At 42.9% G+C, this 14,491-nt stretch overlaps 1 protein-coding gene across 5 annotated transcripts in view; it reads left to right on the top strand.

The window, feature by feature from the left end:
* The window catches only part of CSNK2A1 (casein kinase 2, alpha 1 polypeptide), a 44,275-nt gene that overhangs the window by 22,935 nt on the left and 6,849 nt on the right, over positions 1–14,491 (top strand). For all 5 annotated transcript variants that reach the window (XM_014546561.1, XM_014546562.1, XM_014546559.1 and 2 more), the window contains 5 exons: positions 365–424; positions 1,902–1,985; positions 8,633–8,743; positions 11,871–11,972; positions 13,706–13,806. In XM_014546561.1, the coding sequence (XP_014402047.1) occupies positions 365–424; positions 1,902–1,985; positions 8,633–8,743; positions 11,871–11,972; positions 13,706–13,806 (458 nt within the window). The remainder of the gene's footprint in view (positions 1–364; positions 425–1,901; positions 1,986–8,632; positions 8,744–11,870; positions 11,973–13,705; positions 13,807–14,491) is intronic.

Raw genomic sequence — 14,491 nt, 5'->3', positions numbered from 1 at the left:
TATTTGCCAAAATGCCTTTTTTGAGAAGGTCTGGAGGTAAATGAAAAGCAAACTTGATTGCAAATGTATATCAGTGCATATTACTTACAGTTTATTTATAGATAAACTGATATATTCCCAACAGTGAATTTTAGCTTCAGAAATACAAGTTAAGTAATTCTTGACTTTTGCATATACAGTTAAAGACTCAGCGTATCTCTTTAAAGGGAATGTTATGTTGAAGAAGTAGAGACTGGTGTAGATACAGATCTTGGAATGATGGCAAATGAGCCAAGTCTTGGTTTGAATTACTACAAATGAAGATGAGAAATTGCCTTCCATTAGCAGTATTTCATGGCTCAAATGTTGCATTTGTCTTTAACAGCAATTATACCAGACGTTAACAGACTATGATATTCGGTTTTACATGTATGAGATTCTGAAGGTAAGGGAACTTTGAATACTAAATACTTTTAGATTGATCTTACCTTTGTTAAATAACTCAAATGACTATAAAAAAGCTAGTGAATTAACTTTTAAAATATGTTGAAAGAAGGGGCCTTTTCATGTAAGTTTTTAATAAGTTAATAGCATCAGAACTCTTCTGCTAATGTAAGGGGTATGGAATAGGGTCTAGTAGGAATATAATTTAGAATGGTTTGGAAAGAGTATTTAGAAGAGAGCTGGGGCCCCATAAATATTTGTAATCTCAATTTTGCTCTTATGAAAGTTAACAGTTAAATTGTTCAAACTTGTAAAAATATCTCCAGATGTGTTGGCTTCTGGTATACTTTATTTCACTTAAAATTGAACAAGTAAAACAAGAAACTTCCTCAGCTGTCAAAGGGTCGTTGTTTTAAGATTACATAAATCACTGCTTAGAGATTGCTGATTTAGAGTGGACTTTGACTTCTAAAGTGGGATCACCAAATTATCTTCCTCCTAGTAGTCACAAGATCAGCTTTATATATGAGAAAATTGCTAAGAGTTGGCTAAAGTTTCTTATGAAATGAGGGTTGATGTAAAGCCTTTATTTGAACCTTAGAAGTACCTTGAAGAGACTATGCCAGTAGAGATATTTGATCTTCCCATTGGCTCATGCAGTCTTGTGGCAAGCAGGACTTCATGAAGTTAAGGATATGCTTGACTAGTCCTAGGAACCATAGGAACTCAAGTTGCCCTTTAAAAAGGACAAGAATTTGGCCAATGACATCAGCTGATCTAAAAGCCAGGATTAGCAAATCCCAAAGGTTGTACCACTCAGTTCACCTTAGTTTGAGTTTGGACATGGTTTTCAAATTAGATTTGATGTCATAAAACAGGAGTTGGCAAGCATCAGTACAGGGATAAACAGTAAAAATTTTGGCTTTGTGTTCCATAGGGTCTTTCTCAAGCTACTCAGCTCTGTTGTCATACGAAAGCGTCTACAGACAACATGCAAATAGGTGTGACTGTGTTCCAGTAAAATAAACATTCACAAAAACAGGCATCAAGCAATATATGGGCCATGGACCTCTACTATAAACACTTAGCTGCTAAAGAATTATTGTTCTTTGAAGAACACTTTGTAGTATAGATCAGTTTTCTTCTTTTGAGGGGCCTATGCTTATGAAAATAATCCAGGCTTTATATAAGGGAGAAAAATTGGAAGTGATGCAATTGGTGTCATTTTGGGTCTTTTTGAAGAGAAAGGATGTTGTAACAACAGTGTAAGAACAGAACTTGAAGTTCAGAGGCCATGAGTTTGATTTTAGGATCTTGAGCAAGTCTGAGAAATAGCTGTCAGAGTGATTGTCCTAACCCTGACTCCCAGGGGTGTTTTGAAACTAGAAAGAAAACTATAGAGGAAAAGTAAAAAGCTTTAACTAGAAAATCACTCATATGCAAGCTTTTGTTTTTGTTTTTACCTATTTCTCTTACAGGCCCTGGATTATTGTCATAGCATGGGAATTATGCACAGAGATGTGAAGCCCCATAATGTCATGATTGATCATGAGCACAGAAAGGTAATGTGATAGACTGACAAATCTTCCTGCCTGATAGAGTGAACAGCCCATCTTCAACACTTTATCCCTAGCATCTGTTACAGTCCCTGGTACCTATTAGGCACTTGACACATATTTGGTGAATGAATAAATTAACTAATCAGAATGTTTAAACCTTTATTTTTTTTTAAAATATATTTTATTGATTTTTTACAGAGAGGAAGGGAGAGAGACAGAGAGTCAGAAACATTGATGAGAGAGAAACATCGATCAGCTGCCCCCTGCACACCTCCTACTGGGGATGTGCCTGCAACCAAGGCACATGCCCCCGACCGGAATCGAACCCGGGACCTTCCAGTCCGCAGGCCGACACTCCATCCACTGAGCCAAACCAGTCAGGGCAAGAATGTTTAAACCTTTATTCATATTCCTAATGATACTATCAAGAAGGATGCCCTGGCCAATGTGGTTCAGTGGATAGAGCATCAGCTCCTGCACTAAAGGGTCACAGGTTCAATTCTTGGTCATGGGCACGTACCTGGGTTGCAGGTTCCATTCCTGGCACCAGTCTGGAAGCATGCAGGAGGCAACCAATTGATGTGTCTCTCTCACATTGATGTTTTCTCTGTGTCTCTCTCCCTCTCCTGTCTCTCTCCCACTCCCTTCCCCTTCCACTCTCTAAAAAAAAACAATGAAAAAAATATCCTCAGGTGAGGATTAACAACAACAAAAAGAATACTGTCAAAAAGGAAACATTTTCCCTAACCGGTTTGGCTCAGTGGATAGAGCGTGGGCCTGCGGACTCAAGGGTCCCAGGTTCGATTCCGGTCAAGGGCATGTACCTTAGTTGCCGGCACATTCCCAGTAGGAGGTGTACAGGAGGCAGCTGATCGATGTTTCTCTCTCATCGATGTTTCTAACTCTCTATCCCTCTCTTCCTCTCTGGAAAAAATCAATAAAATATGTTTAAAAAAAAAAAAAGAAGGAAACATTAGAATAGTGGGCAAATCAGTTTTGGGCATGGAACCCGATTTCTGGTTTTATTTATTGAATAACTAGTATCTGGGAAACTCCTTTCTTGTTTGCTTCCTCTCTCTTACCTGTATAACAGGTATAATAATATTTGCTCTGCATGCCACTAGGTTAATGTGAGAATTAAGTGTGCACAGTTGTGAAATAGATGAAATATTTAGCAAGTACAAGTGCTATTAATGAGAGTTCTACTGAACTCATGCTTTATAATATTTCAGTTTTGTAAGATAACCAAGCGTACCTTTTGTAGGTAGTGATGACTCTCTGTTGTAGACTTTGGAGGTGTACAGGATTTGTTCATTCAACTAAAATTTTTTTAGATACACACTATGCATGGTATTGTTCTAGAGGCAGGGGATATATGCTTGAAGCAGATAGTAAAAAATTCTTGTCCATAAGGAGCTTGCCTTTGCGGGTATGCTGTGAGGCCAGAAAGTTAAAAGTGATGTGGAAGAGCAATAAGTCAGGAATAGGAAAGAGCAGGGGATGTTGTGGTTTTAAATAAGGGGTAAAGGGAAGATTTCATTGGGAAGTTGACATATTTAGAGAACACTTGAGGGCATCAGCCATGCAACCTTAGGAAGAAATATGTCCCAGGTAGAGGATGCAAAGTTCTGAGGCAAAAATGTGCCTGGCTTGTTGGAACAGTGGCAAGGATATACAGTGGAGACAGGGATGGGGAGTGGGAGTGGGATGAGAGAGGTAAAGAAAGCCAGGTCATGTAAAACCTTAAATATTGTCAGAACTTTTCTCTAAAGATGCAGAGCTTTTGCAGGGTTTGTGGAAAGGGTGGACAAGCTCTCACTTGGCATTTTTAAAGTTTACTACACATCTATTAAAGCTAAACAAACAACGCCAGCTGGAGTGGGTCAGTTGGTTGAGCATCATCCCGTTCACTGGAAGGTTACCGGTTCAATTCCAGGTCAGGGCACATGCCCAGTTTGTGTTTCTAGTCCCCAATGTTTTCTCTCTCACATCGATATTTCTCTCTTTCCCTTCAATTCTCTCTAAAATCAATTTTAAAGAAAAGACATTACAAATAAAAAAGACATATTACAAATACAAATATGCTGTGTGTAAACAAACATGCTTACCAAACAATCCAGCAGTGACATTTATTCCAGAGAAACCAAACCTTAGGTCTGCACAAAAACCTGTATATGAATACAGCTTTATTCCTAATAGTTGAAAATTAGGCCCTAGCTGGTTTAGCTCAATGGATAGAGCATCGGCCTGTAGCCCGAAGGGTCCCGAGTTCGATTCCGGTCAAGGGCAGGTAGCTTGGTTGCAGGCTTCTCCTGGGCCCTGGTCAGGGCACATGCAGGAGTCAGTCAATTGATGTGTTTCTCTCATATCGATGTTTCTGTCTTTCCCTCTTTATTAATTTTAAAAAACTATTTTTTAAAAAAAAAGAAAATTGGGAGGCAAATGTCCTTCAGTGAGTGAATGTTTAATCCAACAGGTATATCTATATCATGTAGTGTTATTACTGAATAGTATTACTCAGGAATAAAAAGGAATGAACTATTACTGATAATGCAACAACTTGATTGGATCTCATGCTGAGTGGGGGGAAAAAAGTTGTGCTGATTTTTCCATTTATAATACATTCTCAAAGCCATAGAGCTAGAGAATAGGGGTTGCCAGGGGTTAGAAAGTGGAAAAGTAATAGCAAAAGGGACATCTGTGATGATGGAATAGTTCTGTATCTTATGGTAGGAGTTACCCGAATCTACACATGATAAAGCTACATAGAACTACACACACACACACACACACACACACCAGCATGTAAAACTAGTGAATAATGAGGTCTGTCTGTGGACTGTGCCAATGTCAGTTTCCTGGTTTTGAGTTGTACCATTAGGAAATGTAAAGTTGGGTGAAGGGTACACAGAATTCGCAACTTACTATAAATTTATAATAATTTTAAAAATATAAAGCATTTAAAAGGGATCATTCTGGCCCTAGCCAGTTTGGCTCAGTGGATAGAGCATCGGCCTGTGGACTGAAGGGTCCCAGGTTCAATTCTGGCCAAGGGCATATGCCCAGGTTGTGGGCTCGATCCCCAGTAAGGGGTGTGCAGGAGGCAGCCAATCAATGATTCTCTCTCATCGATGTTTCTTATCTCTCCCTCTCCCATCCTCTCTGAAATCAATAAAGATATACTTCTAGCCCTAACCGGTTTGGCTCAGTGGATAGATCGTCAGCCTGCGGACTGAAGGGTCCCGGGTTCGATTCCAGTCAAGGGCATGTACCTTGGTTGCAGGCACATCCCCAGTGGGAGGCGTGTAGGAGGCAGCTGATCGATGTTTCTCTCTCATCGATGTTTCTAACTCTCTATCCCTTTCCCTTCCTCTCTGTGAAAAATCAATAAAATATATATTTTTTTAAATAGATATACTTTTAAAAAAATAATAAAGGATCATTCTGGTTGCTGTGTAGAGAATAGAGGGCAAGAGTGAAAGCAGCTTGACAAGTTAGGAGAAGAGGCTACTGCAGTACATCAGACAAGAGATGGTGGTGGCATGAACCAGGGCAGTAGCAGTGGAAGTGATGATGATGGTCAGAATATGATCCAACAAGATTTGTTGACAGATTAGATAGATGTTGAGTGTAAGGGAGACAAGAGTCCAGGGTGAAGTGTTTTTGGCCTGAATGATAGGGTGAATGGAATTACCTTTAACTGACAAGGCAGAGGCTGTGGGAGAAAGGGAATGATTAGGTTTAGCTCTGAGATGTTTGCTAGGTGATCAGAGAGGCAGAGATGGCTGGTAGAAAACATGGGCTAGAGGAGCGGTCACCAACCTTTTGGACCTCATGAGTGGTCTGTGGACCACCAGGTGGCGACTGCTGAGCTAGAGAGTATAAGTAAGAAATGCTGATATGCTGTGTGTGAAGCCACGGGGCTAGAAATACTCATCTGGGAGTACTTGTTGCTTAAAAAAAAAAAAAAAGAAGAAGAAGCTCAGGGATAGCTCTGAAGCACTTTTTTTAAGGGGTTGGAGAGAAAGACTGTAAAAATAATTATACTTTCGCCCTGACTGGCTTGGCTCAGTGGATAGAGCGTCGGCCTGCGGTCCCAGGTTCGATTCCCGGTCACAGGCATGTACCTCGGTTGCGGGCACATCCCCAGTACGGGGCGTGCAGGAGGCAGTTGATTGATGTTTCTCTCTCATCGATGTTTCTAACTCTCTATCCCTCTCCCTTCCTCTCTGTTAAAAAAAAAAAAATCAATAAAATATATATTTTTTAAAAATATATATACTTTCATACCTTTTGTTGTAATTCCCTTTGTTCACCAAAACAATGAAGACACTGTACCTAGTTAACAGTGACAAATTAGTCACACTCTAGTACCCACAATTCAAATCATGCTTATGTTTTACACAATGGGAAAATAAGATTGCCTCTTGACTGTGCTAGTACTTTTTCCACTTTCAGGATACATTTTGGTAAAAGGCCATTTTGTGCGGCTTTTCTCTTACTTCATTCACTAGTTTAAGTTTAAAAAATTTGGCTCTCAAAGGAAATTTCAATCGTTGTACTTACTGTTGATATTTGGCTCTGTTGACTAATGAGTTGGCCGACCACTGATGTTAGAGCATCATCCTGATGTGTCAAGGTTGCAGGTTTGATCCCCAGTCATAGCACATAAAAGAAGCAACCAATGAATGCATAAATAAGTGGAAAACAAATTTCTCCCTCCCCTTCTCTCCCTCTTTTTCTCTCCCCCCCCCCCAAAAAAAATAAAGTAAAATATTTTTAAAGATTTGTGGGTTCTATTAAAGCAGTATATCTGAGGTTTAGGGAGGGACTAAAGGCAATGGTTGGTTGTACTTGATAATTAGAAAAGACTTCAGTGAGGACCTAACTTAACCAATAGGAGTCTAGGAAAAGCCTAGACATTCTACTCAGCTGAGCAGTTTAAGAAATTTGCAGAAGCCACAAAATGAAATTGTCTTTCAGTGGGTCTCCCTGGAGCACAAGAATTAAGTCATGAGAACTATCTGTCAAGCTAAACAGGGTTTTCCAAAAAGTTCGATTTTCATCTTAAATACAGGGGTTGGCAAAACTAGGTTTACAGTTGTGGGTATGTGAATCACAGTTTATTCCTGTATTATTTATTCTTGTATTATATTTTTCCATATGAAAACTGTAAATCTACTTTTGACATTCCCCCTTCCACCCACCCCCCGTATAATAGGTAGTCACTGAAGGGGTTTTAATTTAAAGTTACATGGCTGGTATCTTCGTATATAATAAAAGGCTAATATGTAAATTGACCAAACGGCGATTGACCAATCACTATGATGCTTACTGACCACCAGGGGGCAGACGCTCAATTCAAGAGCTGCCCCCTGGTGGGCAGTGCATTCTCACAAGGGGAGCACCACTCAGCCAGAAGCCGGGCTCATGGCTGGTGAGCGCAGCGGCAGTGGCAAGACCTCTCCCACCTCCGCGGCAGCGCTAAGGATGTCTGACTCACATGAGTCGGACATCCCCCAAGGGCTCCCAGACTGTGAGAGGGTGCAGGCCAGGCTGAGAGACGACCCCACCCCCCAAGTGCACGGATTTCGTGCACAGGGCCTCTTGTCTATGTATATAAAAGCCTAACTGGCCGTTACGATGGAACAACCGGTCACAATGACGTGCACTGACCACCAAGGGGCAGATGCTTAACACAGGAGCTGCCGCAGGCCCCCATCACCCAATCAGGGCAGGGCCCTGGGTTGGGACGGGGAACTGGGGGTGGGTGGCAGCAACCAACCTCCTGTGGCACCTGGGCGGGGGGCTTAGACCTCTCGCCAGCTACCTGGGGGCAGGGTTGACAGAGGTGCAGTGAGAATGCGGGGTGTTCACTAAGCTTGCTTGAACTCCCCCTGCTACGCTCCCCTGGGATGCCAGGGCTCGGGCACCGGGGAAGTCCCCGCACTCAGGTTCTGGGCACCCATGAGAAGCCCGCCCTGCACCCGCATAGCCTCTTCCTGGTGAGCCGGGCCGCAGAGGCCAATCAGGCTCCCCATGGGTTCGCGCAGGAGCCAGTCTGCGAGGCCGGCCAGAGGAGAGCGCACTGCCCACCCAGCTTCTGTGTGGCACCACTGGGCGGCCCAGAGGCCCACGCTGCGCCCCGGCCCACGGCGCCTGGGCATGCTCACTGCATCTTCGCGTAGGGACTTGGGCACCGTGACTCAGGTTGAGGAGGGCGCACAGGGGCCTGGTGGCCCAGGTGCTGCCCAGGACCGAAAGGTCAGCTGAGACCTGCCCTTCCACACCAAACCCTTGCACTTCAATCGCCAGCCGGGCCTAGGGACCGCACCTATGCATGAATGTTGTGCACCGGGCCTCTAGTTTTTATGAGTACCCTAAAGGCAATGTAGCAGTGGTTCTCAACTTTCCTAATGCCGCGACCCTTTAATACAGTTCCTCATGTTGTGGTTACCCCCAACCATAAAATTGTTTTCGTTGCTACTTCATAACTGTAATTTTGCTACTGTTATGAATCGTAATGTAAATATCTGATATGCAGGATGTATTTTCATTGTTCGCAGCCCACAGGTTGAGAACCACTGCAATGTATGGAATAGCTTGGAAGATAAAATTGCTTATGATTTATTCTCTTTTTTTTCTTTCAGCTACGGCTAATAGACTGGGGTTTAGCTGAGTTTTACCATCCTGGCCAAGAATATAATGTCCGAGTTGCTTCTCGATACTTCAAAGGTCCTGAGCTACTTGTAGACTATCAGGTGAGAAGAGAACCGCAAATAAAATTTCTGTCTTAGCTCTGGTCAGTGTCGCTCAGTAATTATAGCGTCAGCCCCAAACCAAAAGGTGGCATGTTTGATTCCTGGTCAAGGGCACTTACCTGGGTTGCAGGTTTGATCCCTAGCCCAGGTCAAGGCAAGTGCAGGAGGCAACTAATCAGTGTGTGTGTGTGTGTGTGTGTGTGTGTGTCTTTTTCTCCGCCCCTCCCTCCCTTCCACTCTCTCTGAAATGGAAAAAAAATCCTCAAGTGAGAATTAACAAAAAAGTTTCTGTTCTATGCTTATTTTGTACATAATTTGCAAAAGCTGTCATTTTGAGTAGGTTACTTATACATGTCCATGGCTGTCCCTTTTATATAAATGTAAAATATGAATTACCTCAGTTCATCTACTGTAATTTATGTTTTTATTCTCATAATATCCATAGAATATGAATAGATCTTCATTTGATCCTAACTGAAGAAAAAGTAAACCAAAGATAAACTTTTCTATTTAGAAACTCCAGAGAATAGGTTTAACCAACCTAAGGACTAAACTAAAAAATGCTCTCAAGATTTTCATAAATTGTATCTATCTACACTAATAAAAGACAAAGATGCTAATTGACCATCCCTTTACTGTGCTCCCCAAGCCACGCCCACCAGCCAGTCAGAACGACTATATGCAAATTAACCCAACCAAGATGGCGTCCAGCAGCCACGGAGCTGGAGCAAGCAGGAGGCTTGGTTGCCCAGGCGATGGAGGAAGCCAAGCTTCCCACCTGCCCTGAGCCGGCTGTGGCCTCCGCTCATGGCAACAAAGTTTCAATTATAGAAGATAAATAAAGCCCAGATACATGCTTCCAGCCAGCCTCCACTGGGAGGTTGGGTGGCTGGGGGCCGTGGCCAGTCTGCATACAGCCATCAGCCCCTCACCCAGGCTGGCCAGGGACCCCAGGGGGAGCCCCTACCCTGAAGGGGCTGTGGCCAGCCTACAAACAGCCATCAGCCACTCACCCAGGCTGGCCAGGCACCCCAGCAGGACCCTCCTCCCTGAAGGGGGTGTGGCCAGCCTGAAAACGGCCCTGAGCCCCTCACCCAGGCTGGCCTGGCACCCCAATGGGACCCCCACCCTGATCCGGGACACCCTTCAGGGCAAACCAGCCGGCCCCCACCCATGCACCAGGCCTCTGTCCTATATAATAAAAGGGTAATATGCAAATTGACCCTAACAGCAGAGCGACTGGGAATCACTGGTCACTATGACACACACTGACCACCAGGGGGCAGACGCCCAATGCAGGAGCTACCCCCTGGTGGTCAGTGTGCTCCCACAGGGGGAGCTCTGCTCAGCCACAAGCCAGGTTGATGGCTGCCAGCACATCGGTGGTGGTGGGAGCCTCTCCCGCCTCCTCAGCAGTGCTAAGGATGTCAGACTGCAGCTAGGCCTGCTCCCCGCGGGAGCCTCTCCTGCCTCCTCAGCAGCGCTAAGGATGTCCGACTGCAGCTTAGGCCTGCTCCCCGCTGGCAAGTGGACATCCCCCGAGGGCTCCCAAGCTGCCAGAGGGATGTCTGACTGCTAGCTTAGGCCCAGTCCCCCAGGGAGCGGGCCTAAGCCAGCAGGTGGTCATCCCCTGAGGGGTTCCAGACTGCGAGAGGGCACAGGCCGGGCTGAGGGACCCCCTGAGTGCACAATTTTTTGTGCACCAGGCCTCTAGTATATATATAAAAACCCAGCAACCAGAACACCAGAATGACTGGAACCACCGGTAGCTATGACGCCCACTGCAGCTGGCCAACCGGCCTGATAGGGAGTGGGGCCAGCCGGCCAACCACCTGCGGCCCCTTCCAGTAGTTGGCAAACTGGCTCTCGAGCCACATGTGGCTCTTTGGCCCCTTGAGTGTGGCTCTTCCACAAAATACCAACTTCTGCGTATGTGCCGCAAAGTTTCAATCGCACTGTACGCGTGCGCCCACACGTGGTGTTTTGTGGAAGAGCCACACTCAAGGGGCCAAAGAGCCGCATGTGGCTCGAGAGCCGCAGTTTGCCGACCACTGCCTTAGCCGGCCCCACCCCTGATCGGCCCCAATCAGGGCGGGCCAGCTGGACCCCGCCTGTGTATGAATTCGTGCACCAGGCTTCTAGTTCTATATATAAAGACCTTCCCTTTACTAAAAAAGCCCTCTTCTCACAGAAACAAAATCCTTGGTAGTACCTTTCGTGCCCAGTCCTCCCAGATGTTATCAGATACCTTAAAAAGTTAAGACTGGCCCTGGCCGGTTTCGCTCAGTGGATAGAGCGCCAGCCTGAAGACTGAAGGGTCCCAGGTTCGATTCCGGTCAAGGGCATGTACCTTGGTTTCGGGCACATCCCCAGTGGGGAGTGTGCAGGAGGCAGCTGATCAGTGTTTCTCTCTCCTCGATGTTTCTGACTCTATCCCTCTCCCTTCCTCTCTGTAAAAATCAATAAAATATATGTATATTTAAAAAAACAAGTTAAAACTGTCCTAGAAATTATTTTTCTAGGATCTTGAGGATATAACCCTGAGTTTGAACATTTTGTGAATAAAAATATTCTTTCTTTTAAAAAAAAAAGTATTGCTTTTTTTTGAGAAATACTGATTTTTGTTCCACTTATTCATGCACTCAGTGATTGATTCTTATATGTGCCCTGACTGGGGATTGAACCCACAACCTTGGCATATCAGGATGATGCTATAACCAACTGAGCAACATGACCAGGGCCAAAAATATTCTTTATGATATTATTTATAATTATTTGTATTATTAAACAAAACATTATCCTATTATAGGGAAATTAAAGATTAAATTCTGAAACATTTATGCAATAAAATAATGTTACACATTAAATGGTTTCCAGAGCCTAACAACTTGAGGTGTTTTTATGTGAGTGAAAAAGGTAATTCAAGATAGTATGTACAGATTGTTTTAAAATGGGGGGAAATGCATAGAAGAAAAAATTGAAAAATGTATATGAAGATGTTATTGGTTTTTGGACATTTTAGTGGAGTGATATTTTTTTTAAATAGTAATTTTTTATTTGGAAAGTACAAGATAATTTATTCTTATCATTTCATTTATAACTTACTTTTTTTTTAACTTCAATGCAGATGTACGATTATAGTTTGGATATGTGGAGTTTGGGCTGTATGCTGGCAAGTATGATTTTTCGGAAGGAGCCATTTTTTCATGGACATGACAATTATGATCAGGTGATACATGTTGTTCTCATTAGGCAACTTACTGGGCTAACCTAGTGATGATGAGATCTAGCTACTTAGTAGAAACTGGTGGATTTTGCTAAAATATAGATGCCCATCCCAATCTTTTAGAGTGAGACCCTAGAATAATTTTCAATTCATGGCTTATTCAGTCAGCCCAACATTGATTCTCATATTGGTGTTTTGGGAGCTACCGTTCACTCTAGCCTTTTGAAATCACTGAGTTTTTCCCCTAGTCTTTTGATTTGTTTGCTTGTTTCATTGTAAATTATACATGTAAAATAGGACATTACCTTAGAATCCTTTAATGTGAGTTTTCACTAAAGTTGGGAATATTTTCTTCAACATGTTGATTTATATATGGTATTTCTATGATCCTTTTGTCTCTTTTTTAATATATTTTTACTGATTTCAGAGAGGAAGAGAGAGGGAGAGAGATAGAAACGTTAATGATGAGAGAGAGTCATTGATTGGCTGCCTCCTGCACGCCCCCCACTGGGGGCCGAACCCGTAACCCTGGGTATGTGCCCTTGACTGGAATCGAACCTGGGACCCTTTGGTCCACAGGCCGACGCTCTATTCACTGAGCCAAACCAGCTAGGGCTCCTTTTGTATCTTTATATGGATTGAGTTGGTGTATGTCAGTAGAAATATAGATGATGTTTTTTAAACTAGCTCCACTTCCCCTTGAAGATCAGTTAAAATCAACAAGTCTTTATCAGGCGCCATGCGGGGTTGGGGAAGACTTCTTTCTTTTTTCTTTTTTAATATATTTTATTGATTTTTCACAGAGTGGAAGGGAGAGGGATAGAGAGTTAGAGTACATAGCCTTAGGCAGGTGACTTGACTTGTTTCTTCCAACTAAAAGTTTGGTCTTTAGCAAAATCAGAAAACACTGACAGCAGAACCCTCAGAAACAATAACATTTCTATCCATTGAATCTCTTCGGTTTTGTTACTACTTTGTTTCTATTTTAAAACTATTTTTTTTTTTTTTTTTTTTTTTTTTTTTTTAAGTTTAGTTTAGCCCTGGCCTGTGTGGCTGAGTGGTTGAGCGTCCATCCAGGCACTAAGAGGTCACTGATTCAATTTCCAGTCAGGGCACATGCTGGATTTGGGGCTCAATCCAAACCCAGGGGCATGCAAGAGGCAGCTGATCAATAATGTTTCTCTCATCGGTGTTTCTATCTCTCCCTTCCCCTTCCTCTTTCTACAAAAAGTCAATAAAAACATATTTTTAAAAGTACTAAGGAAAAAGATTAGTCCAGCCTCTCAAATAGTTTATAGTCTAGTAAGGGAATCAAACATACAAGGAAATAAGTTACAGTTATAAATGTCAGAATAGAAACGTAGACAAGGTACAAAAGGCAGTTGTGGAAGTGAGTGGTCTGAGTGTACAAGGGGAGTTTCCCAAAAGAAGTGACACCCTTAGCTGGGTTGTGAGGGTAAAAACATAAGACTTCATCTGGGAGACGTTTCAAGGGAAAGGAACCAGGTTATATCATTGTTTGTTTTTTCTTTTTTTACACCATCACATTGAGTTCTGATTTAGAGAATTTTGTGTGGAAATTATTCCTACGGTACACAGAAATCTGAAGTAAATTGAGTGTATGTTCATATCTTGTAGCCACGATGATCCCTTGCTGTTAATCCAATCATGGCTGTTTGTTGATTTAATCTTGTAACATGATTGTTGTGTGGGTTTTTGTCTTTCTTCAATCCTAGTTGGTGAGGATAGCCAAGGTTCTGGGGACAGAAGATTTATATGACTATATTGACAAATACAACATTGAATTAGATCCACGTTTCAATGATATCTTGGGCAGGTGAGTCATAAAACAAAATCTATGCATCAAAAAATAGTTATGACCCTGGCCATGTGGCTCAGTTGGTTTGGCGTCATCCTGTGCACTGAAAGGTTGCCGGTTTGATTACTGGTCAGGGCACATACCAGATTGCAGGCTTGATTCCCCAGTGGGGGGCGTGCAGGAGGCAGCTGATCGATGTTTTGTTCTCACATTGATGTTTCTCTCCCTCTCACTTTCTCTCTCTAAAAACCAATAAAATATATTTCTTTAAAACTATTTTAAAAAAATAGTTACATCCTCTTTGCCAGCACTGCTAAAGCATCACTGGTCCTGTACTACAGGGTGCTGCTTGGGTGATTCTGTGATAAAATCACTGGATTGACTGGCAGTTTTCCCAAATTCACTTACAGGACAGGTGTGGAGATTATTGTCAGAGGATTCCTGTAAAAGTAATGAAATGTAGATTCTAATAGAAGGGCTATAGTTGACTTAGCTTCTCCAAATGACAAAACCCTCTACAGCGGTTCTCAACCTGTGGGTCGCGACCCCTTTGGCGGTCGAACGACCCTTTCACAGGGGTCGCCTAAGACCATCCTGCATATCAAATATTTACATTACGATTCATAACAATAGCAACGAAAATAATTTTATGGTTGGGTCACAACATGAGGAACTGTATTTAAAGGGCCAGAAGGTTGAGAAC

Source organism: Myotis brandtii, unplaced genomic scaffold (genome assembly GCF_000412655.1).
Source record: "Myotis brandtii unplaced genomic scaffold, ASM41265v1 scaffold450, whole genome shotgun sequence".
In the NCBI taxonomy this organism is placed as follows: domain Eukaryota; kingdom Metazoa; phylum Chordata; class Mammalia; order Chiroptera; family Vespertilionidae; genus Myotis; species Myotis brandtii.
Note: the sequence above shows the minus strand (reverse complement) of the source record. Positions and strands in the feature narration are given on the sequence as shown.